Source organism: Lissotriton vulgaris, chromosome 1_1 (genome assembly GCF_964263255.1).
Source record: "Lissotriton vulgaris chromosome 1_1, aLisVul1.2, whole genome shotgun sequence".
Classification (NCBI taxonomy): domain Eukaryota; kingdom Metazoa; phylum Chordata; class Amphibia; order Caudata; family Salamandridae; genus Lissotriton; species Lissotriton vulgaris.
Window position 1 is genome coordinate 1,193,223,931 of NC_141685.1, and position 25,713 is coordinate 1,193,249,643.

Below are 25,713 nucleotides of genomic sequence, written 5' to 3' on the forward strand. Positions count from 1 at the left end.
ATGCCTTGTCTGGTAGAAACTAAATCTAACTACAGATTCGTCACTATCCTACCCTTTCTATGGAATGGACTCCTACCGCCCATTAATTAGGTCCCATGAATTGAAAACACCTGAAGACTGTCACATGGTAATTTCTATGGGTTCCACATCAAGTTAACATGGACAGAGTTAAAAAAATAAAACTGAGGTCAGCACATAGAGGTAATGCCTTTATATGTAAAGATCCTTCGCGTACCCACAAGATGTCACCTACTGATGCGTGAGGGAATTTCTCGGAATGTTTCCAGATCCAGTCTGACACCTTGTATATTTACAAGGTACAGAATCCGTAGCTGGATAGAGTCTAGTCTCTACCAAAAAAGGTGCAGCTGAAAGTAAGTAACTTATCTTTAAGGTGGAGAAAATGAAGTAACATTGCAAGAGAAATGTACTGCTCATATCAAATTATATAGGTAAGAGGTTAGTGGTGAAAGTGAGTTACAAAAAGAAATGGAGTACTGTTATAAAGATAGTAACAAGGCGGCACACCAGCGTCGTGTTGATCAGGGTATTTATTTAGGTTAAGACGTAGAAAACCCAACCATCGTGAACGGGACCAAACGGGCAACTGCCGACCGTTGGACCGAACACAGGACATGTCACGAAGTTGGGCAGCGCGAGCACAGCGCGCGACATGGACAGTGACGCAGAGCACAGGGTGAATATAACACATCTCTTTTCCTTACACAGAGAATGAAAAGAATGCAACAGAATAAATAAGTCAAAAGCTCATAGTAACCTTTTGCAAAGAAAAGGTGAAACACAAAGAAAAACAAAGCAGCATTGAACACACTACTTACTCTTGAGAATGCAGGACAAGATAAAACAGGCCATTCAACCCCACATCCTCCCTTAAACAGACGAGATTACACATAGTCTTTCAAATAGGCAGGAGCAACCTTACAGCGAAGAGGTCTGCAAACCCTATCAGTAACCACATTCTTAGAAGTTTGAGCTGAAGGAACAGATTTAACCCTTTTCTGGTAAAGTGCTACCCTGTGGAGGTTCCACGTTTGACCATTTTGCAACTTAACATAATTGCCAACTACGGACCTTACCTGGTAGGGTCCCCTAAATTTGTTGAACATCCTCTGATTACCTCCAGGTTTAACTTTTACCAGGTCCCCTTCAGCTATTTTGGTAGAGACAGCTTTTCCCAGGATGTTGCCTCCCACCTTGTTTTTTTCCTCATGCAGCCAAGTAGGAATGAGTTTCGTGCCTGGCACCCTCCCCCTCATGAGCTCAAAAGGTGTTACAGACATGTTGCTATGAGCAGTTGTGCGGTATGCCCACAGCATTTCTTTAATCTCCTTCTGCACAGGGCGGCCTGACGCTAAAGCGAGCTGCATAGTGCCCTTAACAAGCCTGTTTATTCTCTCACAGAGTCCATTCCCTTGTGGGTTGTAGAGCGACGTACGCAAATGCTTTAATCCAAGAAAAACAAAATAATCCTCCATAATGGCAGAGGTAAGCTGCGTGCCATTATCCGTTAACACCATTGAGGGAATACCCTCACGTCGAAATATCTCATCAAGGACCTTGACAGTGGACTCAGCAGTGATGCTTTTCATGAAGGCAACCTCAACCCACCTTGAAGTTGAATCCACCAATACCAAGGCGAATTTCTCAGCATCTGTTAGATCATGAAAGGGACCTATGAAGTCAATGCAGACCTTCTGCCACACACCATCGTCAGAAATAATTTTCCCCATGCCATCTTTACTTGCACAAACCTGTAACCTCTTTTCAGACTCCTTGCACGGCTGGCACTGCTCAACCCAACTCTTCACCTGTGCATCTACCCCCGGCCACCAAAAATCAGCTTTGACACGTTTGCCAGTAAGGGTTTGGCCTAGATGGCCCTCATGCGCCAAGGCAATGATACGGGGTCTAAGGGATACCGGAGGTATATATTTTTCGCCCCGCACAAGGATATGCTCGCCCTGTAAAGAAATCTCATCCTGTAACTGAACATAAGGCCTAAGAGCAGGTGAGACCGTACTTTGCCTTGACACCCCTTCTTTGCACATCTTGATTAAGCCAACCATAACAGGATCTTTCCCCATTTCCTCAATCCATTCCCGCCTAGATATAGAACTGGGTAAATCACTTTCTAAGTCATCTAAAAACGCGACCACATTTTCGGTCACCAACTCCTTAGGCGGCTCTTTAGTGTCAGGTAATCTAGATAGACAGTCCGCAACACTGTTGCACCAACCAGGCAAGTATTCTACATTACAGGTGAACTCTTGTACACTAACAGCAAGTCTCGCTAACCTCCCTGAGCAGTTCCTAATCCCCCCAGGGGCTAAAACCTTCAACAGAGGCTTATGGTCTGTTCTGAGTGTGAACGTGATTCCCCACAAATACACCCTGAAATACCGAGTTGCTCACGCAGCCGCCAATGCTTCACGCTCTATGACCGAGTAATTCCTTTCGGTCTCAGTCAGAGAACGCGACGCAAATGCAACAGTGTTCTGTTTGCCACCCCCTTTTTGTGTTAGGACCGCACCAATCCCAACAGAACTGGCGTCAACAGTGAGGATGGTGTGATATGACTGCACAAAACTTGAAAGAATGTTAGCATCTAATATGTTTTGTTTGATTAATAAAAAGGCATTCCTCTGATCTGCAACCCAAGTGAAACCTTTCCCTTTCCGCATGATAATTCGCAAGGGTTCAACCTTTTCTGCAAAGTTCTTTACGAATTTCACATAGTACTCAACCATGCCCATAAAAGACCTTAGTTTGTCTTTGTCATCAGGTTCAGACACATTACATATTGCGCTTACAAGATCTTTTTTGGGTTGTATACCAAGGCCAGATACGTGGTACCCCAGGTAATCTACTTCCTCAACAGCGAACACACATTTTTCCCTGCGCAATGTTAAACCAGCCCTTGAAAGAGCAGTGAGAACTTTATCCAGAATAACATCATGGTCACCAACATCCAAACCATGAATCAGGATGTCATCCTGGAAAAATACTACCCTATCAATGTCTTTGAGCACATCTGTAATGATCCTTTGGAAAGCACTTGCTGCAGAGCAGAGGCCAAAAGGAAGTCTTTTGAATTGGTATGTACCCTCCGGAGTGATGAACGATGTAAATTGCTTTGAGTCCGGATGAAGCTTTACCTGGTGGTATGCGCTGCGAAGGTCCAATTTTGAAAAGATCTTTCCTCCACCCAAACTCAGGACAATTTCATTTATGTTCGGAAGCGGAAAGTTATCCATTATCACGGCTTTGTTAAGACTCCGCATGTCCACACAGAAGCGCAAGGATTTGTCCGGTTTCTGTGTGATCACCACTGGACTCAACCACTGTGTGGCCTCCACAGGCTCAATTATATCGTCCTCTAATAACTGCTTGATGATCTTTCTGACCTCATCTCTTGCAGATAGAGGTATCTTCCTTGCGGTGTGTTTCACAGGTGCTACACTTTTTTTGGTTTTGATGACATGTTGGTAACCAATGGCCTCCCCCAACTTCTCATTGAAAATGCTTTCATGCTTCTTAAGAATAATTTCTAAGTTCTCCTGAACTATATTGCATCCACTTTTATTAAAAGAGGTTGTGGGTTTCCCCCCCCTATTTGTTTGTTTCCCTTGTATTAAACCTATGCTTTCTGAAGCATCTGCCTGTAAGCTTGCAACTTCCTGACAACTAGTGTGTCCCAGTTGTATTCTTTTAAGCTCCTTCATACACCTATCGCTTTCTTCAGCGACTTTAGCAATAGTAATTGCCTCAGTAAGGGTGGGGTTTTTAGCTGCCCACAACTTTTCCTGTGTTTTTTTGCTAAAACATTGTACGATTAATTGATCCTGAATCATCTCATCCTGTATGTTCCCAAACTGACATTTCACAGAGAGTTCCCTCAGCCTAGAGACAAATTCATCAATTGTTTCATTTTCCCTTTGAGGGGCAGTGTAGAATTTGTGCCTGCGCATTACAACATTTTCCTGCTTAGCGAATCTAGTATAAAGTCTAAACAGAGCATCTTTGTAAACATCATCAATGTCAAGAGGCGGATTTGGCAAGTATTTAAACACTCTTTGTCCCTCTTTCCCCAGGGCACCCAGTAGCAAAGCTTTCTTCCTGATGGCAGAAAACTTTGTACCATTCAAGGCTATGATATAATTCTCAAATGCCTCACACCAGTCATGCCATTCCATTGAGGGTTCACCTGGGGCACTTAGAAAAGGGACAGGTGCTTGAATGGCATTGTTCACATTCATAGTGAATACCCAAGAGTAATACACAAATCACACAAGAGGATAAGTTAAACAGGAAAATTTTAAACACTCAGCAATGTTCGTAATGTCCCAATTTAAAGTGTGTGTGTCACTGACGTTTATGTTGAAGGAAAATGAGTAACACACTGTGACGAGGTTGATTTTAAAGTGAGTGTGTCACTGTAAATTTGCTTTCCTCCAAAGACGGTCGTCTTTAATGACAAACGTGTTTGTGGCTGCGTGACACACAGAGGCGAACTTGCTTAGAAGTGAGTGTGTCACTGTAGGCAGAATTGCGCTGGTATCTTGTTTAAAAACGCTTTCCCTTTGGTGGTGCGTTTCCCTTTTAATTCGTTCCGCCCTCCGAGCGGTGGGGCTCACTGGTACTGCCTTTCTTTTAAATTACGATTTCCCCTTTAAGACTAATGGCACCAAGGGGGCGCTGTCGCCTGCGTTGACGGGCTAAGGAACAACAGTTAACGCTCCGTCACGCTTGGGGCGAAGACAGTTTTAATCACAGTTCCCTTCACGGTGAGCGATTTTCTAACATACCTTCTGTTGAGGCTTACGTTATACTTTAAAACCGCTTTCTCTTGTCCGTGAAAATCTCCTCTGGTCGGGTTTCCTTTCTCGCGTCGTCTTTTCCGGCTAAGTCTGTTTTTCTTCCTCGCGTTACCCTCCGCCTTCAGGAGTCGCCAAAATGTTATAAAGATAGTAACAAGGCGGCACACCAGCGTCGTGTTGATCAGGGTATTTATTTAGGTTAAGACGTAGAAAACCCAACCATCGTGAACGGGACCAAACGGGCAACTGCCGACCGTTGGACCGAACACAGGACATGTCACGAAGTCGGGCAGCGCGAGCACAACGCGCGACATGGACAGTGACGCAGAGCACAGGGTGAATATAACAAGTACGTATGCATCAAAAGAGGAAAAGAAAATAGAAAGTTAGAGTGAAAACCCTCTTATCAACCAAGCATTGGAAAATGTTGATAGATCTAGCTTCCATTTTGAGTACTGAATAAAATATTATAGAAAACCGCTGCAGTGGGAAATGAAAAACAATTGCTTCCTGTATTTTGTACATCTATAAGATAAATAATTTAATATGTGACTATTGTGCACTTTTGAGTTGTAAAATAGCCCTTCCTGCCTTTCATGAGCAAGCACTCCCTAGAATGCAGAATGATACACCTAACAACCAATAGCATGAAGTGAGAGAAATACTGCTGTGGGCGGTCCCAAAGCTCCCCATGTATGTTCTAAGAATTGGTAACAATAAGTCTGGCAGACAGCCGTACTTTCAAGCCAGACCTAAAACTACAAGGGAAAAGAAATGAGTGGGGAGGTAATATGTTCAGGTTTAAGTGTGGAATCCAGAGTATTAAAAACATAAGCCCATTTCCTTGATACACGCCGCACACAAATAATTAAGAAAACTCTGATGCAATCACACTAGTATATCTACTACAATGAAATTAAATTGAATGAAGTTGCTACCTAAACTTTTATCATACTGTTTTTTATTATCAGCTTGTTCTCATGTTGGAGAAGCTTGTTGCTGAGAGATGCACCCTTAATAAAGCTTTGCAGTCTGAGAGACTTCTGTATAGCAAGCTGTTGAATAGCCACTCTCACCCAAAAAGGTAAGGAACCGGGCATACCTGTCTTTGTGAAGCAGACTTAAGCTTATTTTTTGAGCCAGTAACCTTACTGTAGAACACATAGTCTCTTAAAATATCGACTGCAGCAGGTGCCAACTTACAGTAAATATTATGTGACAACTTGATATTGCAGCCACATATTTTTTTATTTGATTCTTTGTAGTTTTTAATTGAATTTTTCTTTTTTTTTACCGTAATGCCATTGTTTTTTCTCTTATGCACTGAGTGCATAATATACTTAAGCTCCTGTTTGGCTATTTATTTTCATTCCCTAGGAAACACATGGAAACACTTAAATTTGATTGACCAGCCCCAGAAACTTCAAAATGACAATTTTTGTAAGATTGCTTTTTCTGGAGGTTCTCATACTTGATATTTTAAAAGTTCTTTGTTCGGAATTAGGGACAATTATGTGGTCTTTATTGACAAGTACATCCCCTGTGAGTTCAAGAACTAGTGGTAGGTCCATATGTAATGTATCCTTCAGTGTTTTAATATATTTGTTTTATTTAGTCTTTAACTCAACTTCCACACCAACAGTATAAGACAGCACATACAATGTTGTGAAAGGCATAACAATCTTGAGAGAGGTAAATAACATATTCAGAACTCTATAAGCAAGTTGTGTGCTGCATAGGGTGACCAGACGTCCCGGATTTCCGTTGATGGTCCAGTTTTTTGTAGAAGTGTCCCCTTGTCCCGACACTTTTCTCCAAATTGAAGAAATTTCCCGGTTTTTGGCTAGTGACTGGGTTATTTAAAGAAATATCCCGGTTTTTAAGGGAGGGTCGGGTGAACCTGCACCTTAATCACAGTGTTGTTCAGGTTTACATTTCGACCGGCCATCTTAGAAACAGGGACAGAAGTTCAATTCTTTAAACTCTCCTGGTGTGCTGCTTCGCCTCATTTAAGCAGCACAACAGGAGTTAATTAATGTGAATTGGGGCTGCAGAGGCTATAGGGCAAGGCCAGGCCCACCATCAGCTGGACCCTGGAGCTCTTCACAGTACATGAGGTAAAGTAATGTGAAAATATATATTTATTTGTAAATAAGAAGCCCTGAGACCTAATAAGACATTTAGTCCCATTTCTATGTCTGTGCCTGCCCCGGTTTTTAATTTTGAAAATCTGGTCACCCTAGTACTACAGCACTGTACAGCTTGAGTTACTACGAGGGACAAAAAGGTGTGGTATTACAGACAGTGTGACAGTAGTACAAATAGGAAGCAGACCAGCACCCTGTGTTTAGGTCTCTCTATCACCACCAACATATTAACCCACTCCTGCACCAATCCGTGGATCGGTGCGGGAGGTAAGTTCTAAAAGGCTGCCATATATCCTTAGGCCGGGAGGGCGGGATAGCATCTCTGTGTACAATTTTTAATTTGCTTGTTACAAAATTTCATTTCTGCAAGTAATTGCATTAATTCAGTGGCTCGTCCCAAGCCCCATCTGTTGGCCACCAGCCGTTTGGCCAACTAGATGCCCAAAGCCACTGGTTACCTGTATGATGCTTCAACAATTTTGACATAGCCCAAAAGGCCTACGCTCGATCTATGGCCATTTCTCCCCCGATCATCTTGTCCATGGGCGAAAAGTCCTCATCCAAATACTTATAAATCGTAAGTCAGTCTCAAGGTAGGTGGAGGAATCCTATGTTTACCCCCACGGCATCGCAGGCATCTGTCATCCTCTCTTACACCATATCTTTATAGCTTATTGGGAGTATAGTAGGCTCGCTGCAGACATTTTGAGATTATAATGCAGAGCTTACTGATAGATGATGCTTGACCAGTTTGCATACTGCCGTAGTTCCATACCTCATCTGAAATTGCATGGCCTAGTTCTTCCGCCCAGCTTTTCCTAGCCCCAAGAGTTGGGGCCACCATCTCTTCCTGGGTCTTGTGGTAGAGTGCTGTGAACTAGATGCCTAGTAGTTTTGGCAGTCTGGATGGCAAACATTGAAGGCTCGTTCTGGAATCCTGCTACTGCATTTTCCCCTAATGTGGTGATATCTAAATACCACCAGATGAGTCCGCGGTCATCTCCCAGGTAGTATGCCAGGGTCAAGAGGCTGCCTTGTCTACACAAGTTCCCCCAGTGTCTCTGACCCCTTTCTTGTAACTGGTATTGCTCTAACTGCTCAAGTGTGACTGGTACTAATGAATGATTTCCTAGTAGTAATAGCATGGAATAAAGGGCACCTCCCCCGGTCTTTCTCTTAATTCTGTCCCATGCTCTAATGGTGCATTTCAATGTAGCGTAGTGTCTATGGTTAGTGGTGAGTGGTGCTCCTATAAAGGACTGTGACAAGAATGACATCATATGATCTGACTTCACTGCCAGGTTAGAAAGGATGGATGTGAGTTGATTCCAGTGGTATGCAAAGATTGCTCGGGCACAGAGATAGTTGAATTCCAGGCCTGGATCTTCAAACCCACCTTTATGGCATGGCAGTCTAAGTGTTTACCATTTTTTTGAGTCTGCTTCCAGGCCCAGTGCAAGCGATGCACCTGCATCTTAAGTTCTCTGAAAAAAAAGGCTGCTTGAAATAGGAGTGGTAAAATCAAAAATTAGTGAACCAGTGTTGGTAGCAATAGCATCTTGATTAGCCCTATATGACCTGCCAGGGAGAGCAGGAGTGATAGCCACCAGGGGATATGTTCAGTGATGGTGGCAAGCGTGGTGCCATAGTTTGCCCATATCACTACCTCCCTGCTCCAGTGTATCTAGATGCCAAAGTATTTAAGCTCATCAGTACACCAACGTAGTGGGAAACCTAGCTTGAGTTTCGGGGTATTTGAAGTTAACGAGAATATCCAAGATTTCTCCCAGTTAATGTGTATACCGAAGTATGTAGCAAATCGTATGAACTCATGCAGAATTATATTAAGAGTTTCATTGGGTTTTCATATGTACAACGTGATGTGAATATGCCTGCTTGAAAATCTGAGCTATTGTTTGGGGGAGAGCTGCTGGAGCCTGTTTACCAGCGGCTTCACTCCCAGCACAAACAAAAGCAGTGAAAGGGGACATCCCTGCCTTGTGTCCTGCACCAGCTCGAAAGACTCCAACAGCTCCCCATTCATGCAGATTCTTGCCATGGACTTATAATACAAGAGCTGTATCCATCCCATAAAAGCGTGGGGCATGCCCTTTCTCATAAGGACAGTCCTATTTTAGGGAATCAAATGCCTTGGTGGCATCAAGAAATATCACAGGCGTCTATAGTCACACTATGGAGGGTCCCGGGACGAACCCCAACTGGTCTGCCCAGACCAAGTGGGATATAAAGAGCGCAATCTGATTTGCTTTCAATTTTGGCAATATTTCAACAATGCAGTTTATTTTAATTTTATTTAGAACGTTTTATATAGCGCAAACTAGACCCAAGAGAGTATCGGAGCGCTTTACATTTAGGATCGTTGCGTTAAGAGTTACATCAGATACAAGAACATAGTAAGATACAGTACACTTAAACAATGATTCACAAATTCGTAGGAGGGAGGGGAGGAAGGAGTAATAGCGGGGAGACTACGAGGAGCTATGCCCAATGTCTGGCTGGGTAGGTGACGGTCAAGGGGGAAACCAGGGCCAATCTCCTCATTAGCTTTCTAGCAGCTCCACCGGGCATCAGCCATGTTGCTCAGGTCTCAGCATTCAGGAAAACCAGATTTTAGTTTATTTGATTTGAGAAGGTTATATAGCGCTGGCTAGACCCTGAGGTATCAGAGCTCTATACAAGAGGAACATTGCGTTACAAATTACATCAGTTACAATAGCGTAGTAAGGTGCAGTCAACAAATAACGAGGATGTGAGAATTTGTAGGAAAGGAGGGGCGGAAGGAGCTATAACAGGGAAATGAGGAAGAACTGTGTCCGATGTCCGGCTGGGTAGGTGACGGTCGAGGGGGAAACCAAGCCCAATCTCCTCATTAGCTTTCTAGCAACTCCACCGGGGATCAGCCATGTTGCTCAGGTCTCAATGTTCGGGAAAAACGGTTTTGAATAGATACATAGGCTACGAGGATAGAGGTAACAGAAGGAGGCGGGGGAGGGAGTAAAAACAAGTCCGAGATGGAGCAGGGGCTACCAGATAGGCCGATGGGGGATGTGATCAATGTCTGGTCGGAGTCCGATGGTAGGGAAAACTGTGGCAGCTATCTTGGGGTAAGGCCAGGGATTCTGACCTTGGAGATAGAAACAGCCGGTACCCATTTTTGTTTTTCGCTCGAGGATTTCCTTAGGAGATTGACATCCCTCATGGTGGGCCGCCGCCGCAGTGTTCCACAGTTCAGTCACAGTACACTCAGTCCGCCTTGCCACTGTTTATCATATAAGAGTGGGAGGCTTCCCACAAACATACAGACAAATTGAGCTCTGCCCCTCTTGGATAAATGCAGGATAATCCGGGCTGTTGTCCCAGCCTCGGCGGAGCTCCCCTTCTACGTGGCCATCTTGCCATGTGTAACATGGCAGCCATCTTAAGGTCAGGCACTGGGTGTGATCTTGTATAGCATATCTCTGCAGGCCGCGCGCCTGCTATGACTTGTGAGGGTCTCTCCTCATTGGCCCCAGAAAAGACCCTGTGTCTGTGTGTCATCAAGCGGTGTCCCCTTTCCTTACAGGCTTTGTATGTGTGGGTGCCATCATGGGGTCAGGCCACTAAGTTCATCCCCCCTGAAGCTCCCGGCCACACTGTCTGCATGAGCGCTTAATTGTTGGGTCGCCCTCCCGAGCCGTTCTCGCTGCCGCGCTTATCTATCCTCCTCACATCCTCTGTCCTGAAGGCGCCGGGTTTATGTGACTCGGGTAGTCCCTGAAGCGACTGCCTCCACTGCCCATGTGCGATCGGCGATTCACGGGGTCATAGATTCCATCGTGCTGCGGTGACTGGGAGTGCATGGATCATTCCGCTCACCGTCCTGGGGCTCGTGGTTGTGCCTCAGTGCCCGTTTGTCTCTCCTGGGAGCCCCGAAGCAACTTCAGGTGATAGGAATCACATAGGGTTGGGGTTTGCCTGGCTTCAGGAGGTTGAGAATCGCTGCTTCATGCATTGTTCGCGGCAGTGTCTCGTTCTGTCAGGCCTCCTCATGATCTGCCAGTAGTTTGTTAGCTAAATGCGGACCATACCACTTCTAGGATTCTGCTGGAATATCGGCCATTCCTGGCTTTTTACAGGTGGGCAGTGATCCTATAACCATCAAGATTTCGTCCAATATAAACGGCTGCTCCAGGGAAAGTCTGTGCCCATCACTAAGCTATCCCACTGCCAACCAGTGGCGGCTCGCATAGGGCATGCTGCGGGGCTGTGGGTCAGGGGAGAGGCAGGGCAGGGTGGGGGGGTAGTAAACTCTGACTTACGACGTAACAGAGAAAAGTATCTTCCGTTCCGTCGTATGTCCGAGTTTACTAACGCCCCACCATCCCGCAGCACGCCGTATGCGAGCAGCCACTGGTGCCAATGCCTTAAGATGTGCTAGGGCTACCTGAGACGCAAAATCAGAAGGTGTGTAAAGTGCCTTATAGTAGTATAAGAATACATTCAGGATTCCCACCAGATCCCGGTATGTTACTCCTTGTGTGCTTTTTATCTCCCTTATTTCATTTGTGGTTTTTAAGGGTTTAATCAGTGCAGCTAATGATGTCCCTGGCCTCTACCTCTTTCTATAGCTTCTGGCCCACGCATATCTATCCTGTTTTTGCACTCATGTTCTGCCACACCTCTGAATTCAGTATTTTTAGTTCTAATTTGTTCTAGGACATTCCCCTGCACCGCATCGGTCAGTGCAATTTCTAGGACATTGAATTCCCTCTCTAATCACTCTAGGTCTCTTCACAGAGAAGAAGGACTCTTCTGTGCTTGGTTATGCAGTCGCCAGGAATAGTGACTGTTAAAGCCTCCCAGACAGTGCCAATCGAGCTTGCCGACCCCTTGTTTCTTTTAAAAGAATTCTACTTTTTCCCCCCTTTAGCTTGTCTGTGAAGACCAGGTCTAAGAGAATCTCGGGGGGGGGGGGGAAGGGGCTGCCAGCTTTCCCCGCAGAGGACGCACAGGGCACCCTATTCTCAGCAACACCCATCATTTGACGTATGTTACTGTAAAAGGCTGAAACATCCCCATGTGATAGCGTATCGCCCACAATAATCTGTAGAAGAGCCCACTTCACTGTAAGGTATTCTGTATTTTATTAATACGTCCACTCTTCTAGCATAGGTTGAATATGAGGAGAACAACGTGCTTGCGACCCACCTTGCAGTAAACAAACCTAATCCTATGTGCAAAGTAATCCTTTGTGCAAAGTGTATCTCCTGCAGGAGCGCAATACGCACTTCATTGGTCTAGATAGGAGAGTACCTTCCTCATTTTGCGGGAGTTATTTAACACACACACATTCCTAGTTAAACAGATCAAAGGGCTAGGAAGTTTCATTCCACTTGTATTTAAACACAAAACAAGCGGCTGAGGACCGTCCATCTGCTTCTGTATATGCATAATCTGTTCACTTGCATTCCCTCATACTCCACTGCAGCATTATGTCACCATGGCGAACCACTGTCAGTGCAACTTGGTCCCTTAAAGCTTCCCTCTCCCAATCTGGTAGCCCAATCCTACCTGGACAAAGCTCCTTCCTTGTGAATAACCCTTCGAAAACTCAAGTAAACAACAAGTGCTCATGATTATTACAATTCTAGATATCATATATAGTGGATAACCCTTTGGGTAGCACCAAGAGCCAGCAAGTGACCCCCAAACTTTGTCAAGGCTGCCAAAGGATGTTGTTCTTCCATCAGGTGCCTGCAACCTTTATTTGTGTTTAAGCCGGGAGGCCAAGCGGTCCCCCACAGATTCTACAGCCTGAAATGAAATGAAATGAAAATGTGTTTTGTAAAGCGCAAATAGCTGCCCAGAGGCGTCCAAGCGCTAAAGCTAACAGTATATAGACAGCTGGGCAAGTGACAGAAGCAGGAAAAAAAACAGAACTATTTATTAAACAAAAAAGTTTTCAGGTGCTTCCTAAAAGCGGTAAGATCTGAATTGGACCTGAGAAACAGGGGTAGACCGTTCGAAAGCCTAGCCGCATTCAGGGAAAAGGAACGACCTCCTGCTCTGGACCGTTTAACCTTTGGCACGACAGCACAGAAAGCATTGGCAGACCGTAGCTGTCTGCTGGCGGGAGGTAAGGGGTGATTAAGGGACGACTAATCGCTGGGCAAGTTTCCCAGAAGGCCTGATGAGCAACTGTAACACAGCGGGGTCAACAAGAAGCAATGTCTGTAATGAATATACGAATAGACAAATGATAAACACTACCTCTCCCTCTCCACAGAACGTTGAAACGGAGGTAGACACGCAATCCACGCACTGGCCCTTTAATTCAGAATGGGTTTCGGAGTGGGAGGAGCCTCGTCAGGACACGGAAACCTCATATGCCGGTCTGGACGAATCAAGGGTGTGCTTGTTCACCCAGGACGACGAAGGAGACGCGGAGGAGGACGGAAGCGGAGCGGAGTCGAGTGGAGACTTGTATGCGGAGCAAGAAGGGAGCGAGAGGAAAGTCGAAGAAACCCCTGCAGTCCGGAGGAAGACCGGGTCCGAGGAGAGTCCACAGAGGGACGGAGCCAAGGACGCTGAAAAGGAGACGCCAGGAGGCCACCGACACCACGAGCCGCCCAGCCATACACCCGGGGGAGGTGTATGGCTTAACCAGGTGCGTGACAAGTTGAGGGGTTGGGTCACTCGTAAGTTTGCAGCGTCGGACTGAACCCGGGATCCCCAACTCCTTGGTGTGTTTTCCCTACCCCGAGCACAACCCCCTTTCACCTCGGCAGCTTAACTACAGTGTGCATCACGCGTGTTGGGTCCCTCACTCCCTCCCCTATGTCAGCAAAGTAGAACGAGTACTGATACTCCGTTTTCTTGCCTTTCTCTTCCCGGTACCCCTCGAGCACCACGGAAGTCGACGGAGACCTCCCGCGACGGACAACCGACCGGGGACGCAAACAAACCTCCCCCGAGTCAGGCAGCAGAAAAGCAGCACGGAGCCGTTCTCCCCGACTTTCACGGACTATCAGGAAGAAAAGCTCTGATACTTTGTATAGTAAAATAAAACCCAGAACAACTCGAATCAGTGTATTGCCTATCCTTCCCCAGCCCGCTACAGCAACACAGAGAGATTTAAAACTAATCCTATCCCTTACAGCGAGCCAGTGCAGTTTTGTTAATCCAGTTCTGACAGAGGTCCTGGGGGGGATTTGAAGCAGGGTCCGAGCCGCACAATTTTGGATCACCTGTAGCTTCCTCAGTGTAAAGTCTGGAGCTCCAAGATAGAGTGCATTTCCAAAATCTAATCTGGAGAGAATCAATCCTTGAACAGTTTGTTTGGTCTCAAATGGTAACAAGGGAAGGATCTTCCTGAGCATTCTAATGAGGCCAAAACAAGTGGCAGATAGCACGACAGCTTGATGGTCAAACGTCAAGGACTTGTCCAACCAGATTCCCAAGCTCTTGATAGCATCCTTGGGGACTGGAGGGGGACCCAGACAAACTGGCCAGATCTGGTCGACCGCAGATGGAGCAGAACGACCCAACAGCATGATCTCTGTCTTGTCCCCATTGAGTTTGAGACAAGACAGAGTCATCCAGCTGCTGACTTCGCTCAGGCAGCCCACCAGATCCACCGTGTCCGCAGGGTCTTCAGCCCGCGTTAAAGAGACCACCAGCTGGATATCGTCCGCATAGGTCACGATCTTAATACCATATGGACGGACGATCCCAGCCAGCGGCCTCATGTAGACATTAAACAGCGTCGGGCTGAGTGAAGAACCCTGCGGAACTCCACAGTTCAAGGGTCTGCTGGTAGAGATAGTGGTTCCCTCAAAGACCTGAAAATTTCTATTGGTTAAGAATGAACCAATCCACTCCAGCGCTCCTCCTTGAATCCCAATGTCCTGGAGGAGCTGCAATAAGATTTTATGGTTTACAGCATCAAAAGCGGCACTTAGATCAAGGAGGATGACTGCCGCCGATCCAAGATGCCTCTTGTTTCCTCCGGGACAGCCAGTAAGGCGGACTCCGTCCCATGCTTGGAGCGGAAGCCGGTTTGCGAGGGATCAAGCAGACTGTTCTTCTCTAAAAGGTTGGTCAAGAGGCTGTTAATATATTTTTCCAGCAGCTTGCTGGCCCAAGGAAGCAGGGAGATTGGACGATAGTTACTGAAGTTGTTAATATCCATATTAGGCTTCTTAACAAGTGCTCTTACCCTAGCCTCTTTCCACGCCGATGGAACTGTGTTGGTGGAGATTGAGGCATTAAGTACCTTTAGTATAACCGGGAGGATGGTATGACTAACAGTCTTTAAGAAGCTTGGAAGGGCGGGATCACTAGGAGTGCCCGATTTAACCTGGGCCATTAATGTGGCTAGTAAGTCCAAGTGCAACAAAGGGAAGTTCTCCAACACAGGTGACACAGTCTTTAAGAAGCTTGGAGGGGCGGGATCACTAGGAGAGCCCGATTTAACCTGGGCCATTAATGTGGCTAGTAAGTCCAAGTGCAACAAAGGGAAGTTCTCCAACACAGGTGACACATTGTCAATCGTGTTGTGTTTGGAGTACACAGGAGTGGCGACTGGGATATCCGAATGAGTAGTTGGAAAAGAGGAATAAATAAGATTGACTTTGTTATAAAAGAAGTCCGCCATCTCATTACAACAAATTTGTAAATTATCACTATTTATAGGGGGCTGGGGGAGGACAGTGAGACTTTTTACAATCCGGTAAATTTCCTTGGAGATAGATCTAGCTTCAGTAATCTTTTGCGTATAATATCGAGATTGAGCTTTCTTGATCTCCAGCTTATAGTCCCGGATGGAATTTCTATATAGAGTTTTATCTAGATCTGTGTAGCCCAGTCGCCATTTTCTCTCTAACCTTTTGCACTTGCGTGTAGTTTGCTTAAGCTCTTCAGTGTACCAAGGGGCCGTGATCCTAGATCTTTTGGTCCGAGTTGTCTTCATTGGGAGAATAGTATCCAACGATCAAATTATTCAATTGTTAAAAGTATCATTGGCTACCATGGGATCTGTACTAATGGGAGGTATTGTAGTTTGTAGTTCATCGGCCCACTTATCTATTGGCAATTTAGACCAATTTTGTGCGTCTCGTAATCCTGTCATAAGGGCAGGAGGTTTATGGATATGCCAGGTTAACGGGACTAGTCGATGGTCAGTCCACGGGAGCACAATGGAGGGTTCTGTCACCAAGTTCGGGCAGTTGCTAAACACAGGGTCCAATAAATGCCCTTTCTCATGTGTAGGTGAGAGGACAAGTTGGGTTAGCTGTAATGCGGACAAGGCCGCGATTAGTTCTTGGGCAGCGTGGTCACCAGTATCTTCAAAATGCATATTTAAATCGCCCAATAGCGTAAAATTGGCAGAGGTAGTGGCAAAATCTGCAACTGCTGAGGGCACGGAGTCTATAAACTGTCTGACCGAGCCAGGAGGGCGGTAGACCAATACTCCGGAAAAATTTATATTTGGTGACAGTTCCAGACTAAACGACATGCTTTCACAGTCCAGGACAGGGGTGGGAGCGCATTGGCAGGTATAGCTATCTTTAAACACTATTGCTAAACCACCGCCTTTCCCAGAAGTGCGATCTGCCCTAGATATTTGATAGCCCTGTGGCAATGCTTGAATGAGATCAGGCTCAGACGACGAGGCTAGCCATGTCTCAGTAAAGAAAACAGCATCCGGATTATGCTCATCAAACAATAAGGATACTTCCAATTGGTGCTTGGGTAAAGACCTGCAATTTACAAGGAACATCCTAAAAGAGTGCCGGGGTTCAATAGTCGTATTGCCCTTAAGATAAAAATGGCAATGTTGACAAATAGAGGGCAAATTCAAAGGGGCGTACAAATGGTCAAATTTTTCTTTTACCGGAGGTCTCATGCTAAGTAGCTCACTGAAATTATATCTTCTAAAATTGCCATTGAAATGGGCAGGGGTCGTGGCCCCTGGCCCCGTCCGGTCGCGGATGGGCGCAGACGGGCTTGCCTTTGGCGCGCCTTAGGCGCGTCGCCGACGCACCCGCTGCGCCCGCCCGCTGTGCGGACGGGATGACAACATCCCTTTATTCTGTTGAGAGGCGGGTGGGAGGCGTCCAACAACTCGAGCGCCAACCCTGAATCCCCCCAATATGGCCTCCTAGAGCCCTGCCTCGCACAGCGTCAGCGCTGACTTTGCTGCGCTGGGGGCGGGATCGAGTGCAGGAGAAGTCACCGGTCTGGTGAGTCTAAAAACTTTAGTATTGTAACGAAGTTTAAAGCAATTTACAAAATGCACACAGTTAAAATAAACAGCCCCCGGCTCACGCCTCAGGGGTCTAGTACACACTAGCAATCACCAGATGGTCGATCTCCAGAACAATGTCTCAGCCGTTTAGCATTCTTAGACAGCCCTCTCCATCAGAAAGAACCAGTCTCATATGTATGTCAGCAAGGAGATCTTGTCTGTAGTCCTTTTGGGGGATGGCGTCGTCAGCACCAGTGTGGGCTGTTCCGCCATGCCACAGCGACCTCATTTGTGTCTTAAGCCAGATTTGCCAACTGGGATGACACCCTGGAACCCCTGGCGAACAAGCCTTCCTTCGATCATCACTCAGGAGTTTGTGCAGAAACTCAGTAAGTTGCAGTGGTGATTGAAATATTTTGTGCTTCTCCTAATGGGAGACCCGCAACCTAATTGGGAATACCATTGCATATTGGTTGTTTAGGTTCTGTAGCTTTTGCTGAACAGCTGGGAACTTTTGTCCTGCTTACTGTACGGCAATCCTAAAGTCTGGGAAGATGGACACCTTGTTCCCTTCAAAAACCAATGTTTGTTTTTCTCTGGCCTTGTGAAGGGCAATACTGTGAATTCTGTAATTAAGGAGGTGTACCAGGATGGGCCCGGCCAGAGTTCTAGTAGGTGGTCTGGCAGCCAATGATAAATTGGCTGTCCACCATCTGCAGTGGGGAGAAGGTCTTGGCTCCAAAGAGGGCAGTTAGCATCTGTTCTACGTACTCTTCCATTCTGCCCATATTCGTGAACTCAGATACCCTCAGAATGTGTAGACTGTTTCTACGTGAGTTTGCCTACAAGTCCTCCTATTTGGCAACTATCTCTTTAAATAAATTTTTCATATTGAGATAGGATTGGTTCTTAGACGTCAGTGTATCCTCCATGTTTGAGGTGCGCCATACAGCTTCCTGAAGTTGTGCATCAGATCTTTCAGTTGTATGTGATATCGCATCCATTCTGGTGCCCAATGAATTCATTTTGGACTTGATTGGCGTCATGCTGCCCTGCAGGATCTGGAGCAAGGTCTTCACATCTGTGCTGTCCTCTTCCTTGGCGTCAGCCGTACCAGACAGTGCTGCAGAAGCAAAGGGATCATCATCAGCTGTCTGCAAACTCCTGCAGGTATCGAAGTGGAGATTAGTTTGTTTCCCATTGTTCTTCCCTATCCTTGGTAAATCAATTAGCTCAACTGTGCACATTGTAAGTGGGCACCCATCAGGGCCCAGCTGAAGACCGAAACGAGGTCCACCACTTAGACCGGTCTCCTCCACCAGGCACTGTGACCGGACCAGCATGAAGCGCCCCGCAGAAGGCCCCCCTGGTGAGCCAGCAGTGTTAGAACAATGGGTCCCACCTCAGCTATCTTCCCGGTAGCAACCAGGTGGGGAGTCACATGCCGACCAGAGCATCGTAGTAGCAGCCAGCTGAGTGGAGTATTAGCAGGTAAGTAAGCCTACAAGTGTGTGGACGTGGGGTGACCGCAGGCCTGAATAACAAGCGAGGAGGCCGGATATAGTGGGCAATGACTGTTTATTTCCACAGGATGCACACAGTATGGTAAGGAGGTATAGAGAAAACAAAGAGGTGGCTCCACTGGGTGACGTTTCGGTCTGGTCCGGATCACGCTAGGGTCTTGGTCCTTCGAGGGGGTTCGGGCCTGGGGTGGTCCTCGGAGGTTATCAGGAGAAAGAAGAAGAAGCAGAGGAGCCATTAGTCCTGCCGGACTTCACTGAGTACGAACCATAACCAACACCAGGGTAAACGTGAGAGGTGTAGAAGCGACCGTGAGGGAGGAAGGTAGGGTCGGGTCTGTGTAAGAAAGGGCGGAATTGGTGGGAGAAAACGTGTCCTGTGAGGGGTTCGTGAGGGGAGACTCTTTGTCTACAGTGCTGTACAGGGTAAATCAGTGCTATACAAATAATCACAGTGATAACGAGAGGCAGGGTGACTCTAAAGGGAATTATATACAATGCACCTAATGTGCTACAGGGGCTGTTCTCGGGTACTCACACGCTCCGCCGCAACTCTCCTGTGAGTTGCGGCCGCTCCCCATCCACCTCCTGCGGACTCCACCAGTCCTCGCTCCACACGTCTTCTTCTTCTGTCGCCTTCTGTGTCACCGCTCCGGTCTGGGTCTCCTGCCACGAGATCGTTGCTCCGACGACAGTCTGTACCCTGCTTCCGGCTTTTCCAGCATCCGGGTCCGGGTTAGAGGAGGGACTTCTGGGGTCGTGGTAGTGTGTTTCCGGTGAGAGGACGTTCCTGATTTGTTCCTGGAAAAGAGGACAGAGGGGTGTGGTTCTGGTCGTTAAGGATGTATCCAAGGACGCTTCGGTGTCGGTTTCCATGAGGGGCGAACGTCCGAAGAGATGCGGCCCAAGCGAGGTAGGGGACGATGCCGCATCACAAAGGGATTTATTAAACTATATATTTACATTAATTGCTGTATTCGATGTTGGCAAACTCTATCCAAATAGCTTGCAATCCAATTTCTTCAAGAACAATTAAAGTTATTTACATATGAACAAATCTTCAAAGAAGGATTTATAACACAGGTATATGTATTCAAAGAATAGATTTACATTGATCCAATATTATGAATTATAAAGGGTACAAAAACATAAAACACGCAATGCAACCAGCAGTTACAATCATTTGATATTATATATCCTTCTTTGTTACAGTTGTGAACACCTTTTCACAGATAATTATTGGGTAATGTGACCAGGCTCAACAGAAAACATTGCCTTCAATACAGTGAGGCAAGAAATAGGTGTAATTGTCGACGTTTCGGTCTAAAGTTGTCTTTATCCGCTAGACCATCTTCAGGACTTTAATATACAGATGAATGACGCTTCAGAAGTGATAGGATTAATGGTTGGTAATCTAATCCAAACAAGTATGAGGTGGCAGAAATGCCTCCACTTATCCAGCAATCCTTGTCTAATGATACTTTGACTGGAGACAAAAAAGTGTTTGTGAGTATGTACTCTGGTCAGAAATACGGCTAAATCTGTGTTCCAATGAAGTCAATTTCAGAAATAATGGCGCTCGCTCAAGAATTGGCGTCCACAGAACAAATGCTACAAACGAAAAATTTTACCTTGTTAGCATCTGTTCATAGCGTGTAGTCCTCTACGTTAACATGTCCATCCTCCTCCCCTGACGTGTGTGGCAATGATTACAGATATCTTTACCTTTCCACTCATTCTCTTTCAGCAGTACACAAAGGCATCATATAGTGTTCACCAAAACAAATTGGCATAATCTGATTCCTAAGTGTTCCGTGTCTCACAGCACGGCTAGAGAGAAGAAAGAAATTGGCATGCAGATGTGGCGGTTATATTGTGGCCCGGATGCCACACTTCTAGGGGAGGGCAGACTCGATGTAGAGTTATACCACACAATAATGCTCATGGGAATTAATGAAAACAATCTCTGGAGCCAGCCTTGCACCTGAGGTAAAGTGAGTAATCTGCGGTTCAATAGAGTATGCACCAAAAAGAGTATTACCACAGGTAATTAACTTGATCTTTATGAAGGGGAGCAGCTGAACCTGGCAGGTGACTTGCTTGGCTGTGCAGTACTGGTTGTTACAGCTTTGCTTGCATCTAACTGCATACCATCCATTTTGAAGCAGATGAGCCTGGAATGCAATTCTCTTTCTTCCAACCCCATTTGTCTTTATTGGCATGCTGTGCATGAAATGTCTGTCTTCTTCCTGTCTCTACTGACTTTCTTTAAGGCAGCAACGTATGATGTGAGTGTCCGTTCCTTGTGGCCCAAAAGGGAGAGGCTCAGGTGGTATGCACTGAAATCAGCAACTGGGCCAAGTTTAGGTGAACTATTCACAGGGGTGCTCAGAGGAGCCTGGCATTGCCCTGCCCACCATGTGGATGCCTTTTCTTTTCTGTCTTTCTAAGCTACTGATGGTAGAAACGAACCAGACGGAATGCTGCCCTCAATGTTCCTTCAAGCTCTTCACAGTGCTGACTGCATTCCCAATGCACTTCACCTTGTCGCTCCTGTACAAGTGTTGTGGGGTTGTCAATAGTTTTTTATTTATTTATTTATGCGTTTTTATATAGCGCAGACTTTACCCGAAGGCGTCAGAGCGCTTCACACAAGGAACAGAACTGTTACATGAGGAGAACATTACACGTGAACAAATTACAAAAGCAGACGTTAAGTTACATGAGGTAATAGTGACAATTGTGAGCAAACAAAATACATGAGGTAGCAAAGGTGCCATGAGGAAAAAGTGACAAGTGTGCAGGTTATAAGAGAAAACAAAGTACAAATAGAGGTATAATACTGCAAAATATGCTAGACACTCAGGCACAAGAATAAATGTAACGTAGGCAATGGTGGCACTTGTGCAAGTATCAAAGGTAAACAAAATGGAAGAGGTAGCATACACTGTGTGTTACAAGGGAAGGTAGTGTGTGCAAGGTACAAAAAGGTACCAAACTCAAGCACAATGATAATACAGCAGTGAATGTTAAACACTCCAACCACAAGAACACACTGGGTAGAGATAAGTATATTCTGTCCCACGGTTTACTATGTATATCCCTATAGCAAGCATTTGTTGGACTAACCTAAGGTGGAGATTAGTAGGCAGGACAGTGCCTCTGACAGACTACTGGAATTGAGGCATCAAACATTTTGTAGACTTTACATAGATTTTCAGAAAACCACTAATTCTGAAAAGGTTGTGTGGTTTGGATACAATTAGTCACATCAGTTTTAAGGTGGCATGTACAAATATCAAATCCCTGCAAGATCGTAGGTTTGGGACAGGATCAGTCAGACTTCAAGCAGACTGTGGTAATGGGTATGCAATACGAGTATCACAGTTCCCATACATCTGTTCTGCATTTAAGCACTATAAATGCTAAAATGCTATACTATACTAAGACTGTCGGCCTTTTTTAGGATTTGGGAAGAAGTTACACATGGACTTATCGGGGTCCAGCGACCCATAATTACATTAGTTTAGGGACGCTAACAAGTAGAATTGAATTTTATTTCTCCGCCAGACTACTTTTCAAATTCTACATATGAAACGTAATGAATTTAGTATGTGCGTTACAACATATTCTGGGGACATTGACTTTAGGGACATTAAGTCTGTATTGACCTACAGTAAATCAGTGACAATGGTTTCATGCTACTTTTATCAGCCTTGAGGAAGTCCAGGAGGACGAACCAAGTGTCGGCTGCTTTCTTTGTGGTCATTGAGGAGTGTTTCTGAAATAAACAAGCATTTGCAGTGCATCGGTGTCGCCTTTGGGGCCTTATATGTATTTAGCTATGCAGCACATCAGCCTGGGTGCTGAAACATCTACTATTGTTTAAAATGGAGGGAAAGTAAGCACCACACTGCGTGACATGCTAGGTACGGGAAAACATGTAGAGAAATATTGCCTTTCAGCGGGGAATGGTATAATCCAAAGCTCTGTTTTTAATATAAAAACAGGGCCTTTGGTGGTCATATCACTGAAAATACAAGACTTGAAATAACTATTATTGTCTATTTGTGCTTTGGGGATATGCCTGTCTGCTTGTGCCAAGCTACCAAGGGGGTGAGCAGGGGTTATCTAAAATGTGTATCCCCCTTACCATAAGTAGAAGCAAGGTCCCTTCTTGGACAAAGGTACCTGACTCGAAAACGAACAGGAAATATTTTCTCCTTCAAATTCATGTACCTCCCAACGGTATTACCTTAACTGTGTTAGTAGATATAGTTCCCATAAGTCCAGTTATTGTGAAGGTAACTTTAGAATGCACTGTTAGAAGTTGCAGAAAGGAAGCAAATGCACAAACACCAAACTGCATGGTGCTCACTTGACAAAGGAGGAACCCTACAACCACGAGCACCTATCCAGTGTACATCATGTTGGGCCAAATCCTCGCTAGCCCACCCTCAAAGAGAGGCCAAACACATAGGTAATTTATTGTTTATTTTTGAAAAGCGTAAAGTGTGGGTGGTGACACAGCATTCAGAGAGTTTTTTTAAATAATCGCCGTACCTAACCCCTCTACATTTGTCCTGCCCATTGCATGTTTGTGGGGAAGTTGTCTGCAATATTGTGGATTCTGTAAGAGCTCTGTCCGGATCCCACCGATATTCTAAGACCACTCAAGGGAGACCGTGACAGACAGGCAGCAACGAGTAAATGCAGTCATGGAAGAACAACAAAACAAGTCCCACCGGACCGACCATGTGAAACAGAAAGCGTTAAAAAAACACAAATATTAAATGGTCAAATCAAGATAAAGCATTCTTGCATATGGGTATGTCTCGTTTGTTTCCCATCTGTGGCCCCTTGTATGCCCTCCCTAAAAATCTGTCCCAGGGACACCACTGGTTCATTAACGTAGAAGTAAGTTAATATGATACTTGCAATGCTTTTCTTAAAAGTATGTTATTGAGTCGAGGTGCAAATATGCAAGTGTTAAGCTCCGGGTCACCCTTAACGAGTTTTACATCTCCTTCTTGCTTCCACTTGGGCTGGTGTTTTGAAACGATTAATGATTTATCCTAGCAGCTTCCTATAACTGGAAAATAACATTTAAGTGGAAAGCTAGCTGCTAAAAAGTGTGCTGGGGAAATGAGGATCAGCTGCCTTGTTAAGTGTTGAGTTCGGAGACCTTGCCAGTGGCTCAGAGATCAAACAGCAAAGAAATGACTGCACAGTAAGAGCGCGGGAACTTCTAATTAGGTAACAAGTAGTGAATTTCTTTTGATTCATCTCATGGCTTGGTAATCAATCTGTTTTGCTTTGACCCGAAAGAAAAAGGCTCTGAAGAAATGTGAAGGAGATTTACAATTATCCTCGTCCTTGCTTCTGTGCAATGAAAGCTTACCTTAGTGACGGGCGTCCGCAGGAGAGTCCATGCGCTCTTCCTCCCCAGCACCTCTAATGGCAGGCTGCATGGCATGGGCGCCACCATTCTGTTGTTCTCAGAGCGGATGTCAAATCGACGTGCACGTGCACTGCAGCCAACCTGCCTTCCGTGAACCTGTCCTACCAGGAAGTAAGTGTGAAGCGTATGAGCTTCACCTTCGGAAGAGTGGTAGCATTCAGTTCATGGTGTTAATGCACTACGAGTGTGTGACATCTAACGCTCTAAGGCAGCAGAGGGCAAACAGGCTCAATAGGGACAGGAGAACAGGGCCAATGTGATGGGCTCTCCTTGGTGCACGGGAGCCCCGCCCATATTGAGGCGCGAGACGCCTGACTTCCAATGTTCGCACACTACTTTAAAACAAGCATTTGCAATGCAATACAACTCGTTTTTACGCGAGACGTATTGCGTTACAAATGTGAGTGCAGCTTTTAAGAAGGCATGAACTGGAGTGGGAGGGGGTGAGGGGGGTGCGAAAAGTCAACTGCGGGAGGGGTCTGGGAGGACACAGGGCAGAAACTAGTGTTGGAGTAAAAGGGCCAATAGCCGGAAGGATACGAATGACAAGATGGACGTCAGGAGTAGGTACTAACAAGCTGAAAAACAATCAGAATGCAGCATTTAGAATGTAAGCCAATCCAAAAGATGGGCGGAGCTTAAACAAAGCTTTCCTGCTGTAGTATAGACTGCATATTTCAACGAGACAGCGCAAGCGCTTCCTAGGCGAGACCTAAAAAGACCTTTTGTACCGTCACCTGTATGAACTTTGTTAGATCTGGGGGTCTCTAGTTGGTAATGGTTATCACCTTTGTCCAATTAGGGATCCTTACTTCTAAGTCAGGATAAGGGGATTACACTCCTTAATAACCCCTGCTCACCCCCTTAGTAGCTTGGTACAAGCAGACAGGCTTATCTCAGAGGCAGTGTGTTAAGCATTTGTGAATATACACAGTAATACAGTGATAACACTACAGATGGACACAACACGGGTTTTATAAAAAATAAGTATTCTTTATATAGACTTAAACACAAGACCACAAATGACAAAAAGTACCTGGATGCGTGAAGCAAAGTAAACAAAAGGCTCGCAAAAGGAGAGATGCGTTGGTTCCGTGATCCGGGGGAGATGATGGGTCGTGCCTCAATGCTTGCGCAGAGTAGGGGATGCATCGTGCTTCTTACCGGTGCGGAGGTGAGGCGTAGATTCTCGTTCTGCGGGCCTGATGCGATGCACAAGATAGCGCCTTGATGCGATGCGTCGATCCAGTTGCGATGCGAGAAGATGGCGCCCTTGATGTGGCGATGCAATGACGATGCGATGACGCCCTGACAGCCTTGCAACGACTCTGTACTTTGGAGCCGCGACAGGCCCTGCGAAGCGCTTCTCCGGTGATGCGACAGCAGACAGCTTCGATGAACACACGCTTCCAGGGAGATGCGACGAAAGCTCGTTTCTCCGGCGATGCAAGATTTCAGCTGCGGCGGCGACACGCTTCTTCTTGATGCGTCGCGCTTC

At 45.9% G+C, this 25,713-nt stretch overlaps 1 protein-coding gene across 1 annotated transcript in view; it reads left to right on the forward strand.

The window, feature by feature from the left end:
- The window catches only part of LOC147748891 (myomegalin-like), a 1,575,921-nt gene that overhangs the window by 834,284 nt on the left and 715,924 nt on the right, over positions 1 to 25,713 (forward strand). Inside the window, exon 19 of the mRNA XM_086928761.1 lies at positions 5,810 to 5,922. Within this exon, the coding sequence (XP_086784887.1) occupies positions 5,810 to 5,922 (113 nt within the window). The remainder of the gene's footprint in view (positions 1 to 5,809; positions 5,923 to 25,713) is intronic.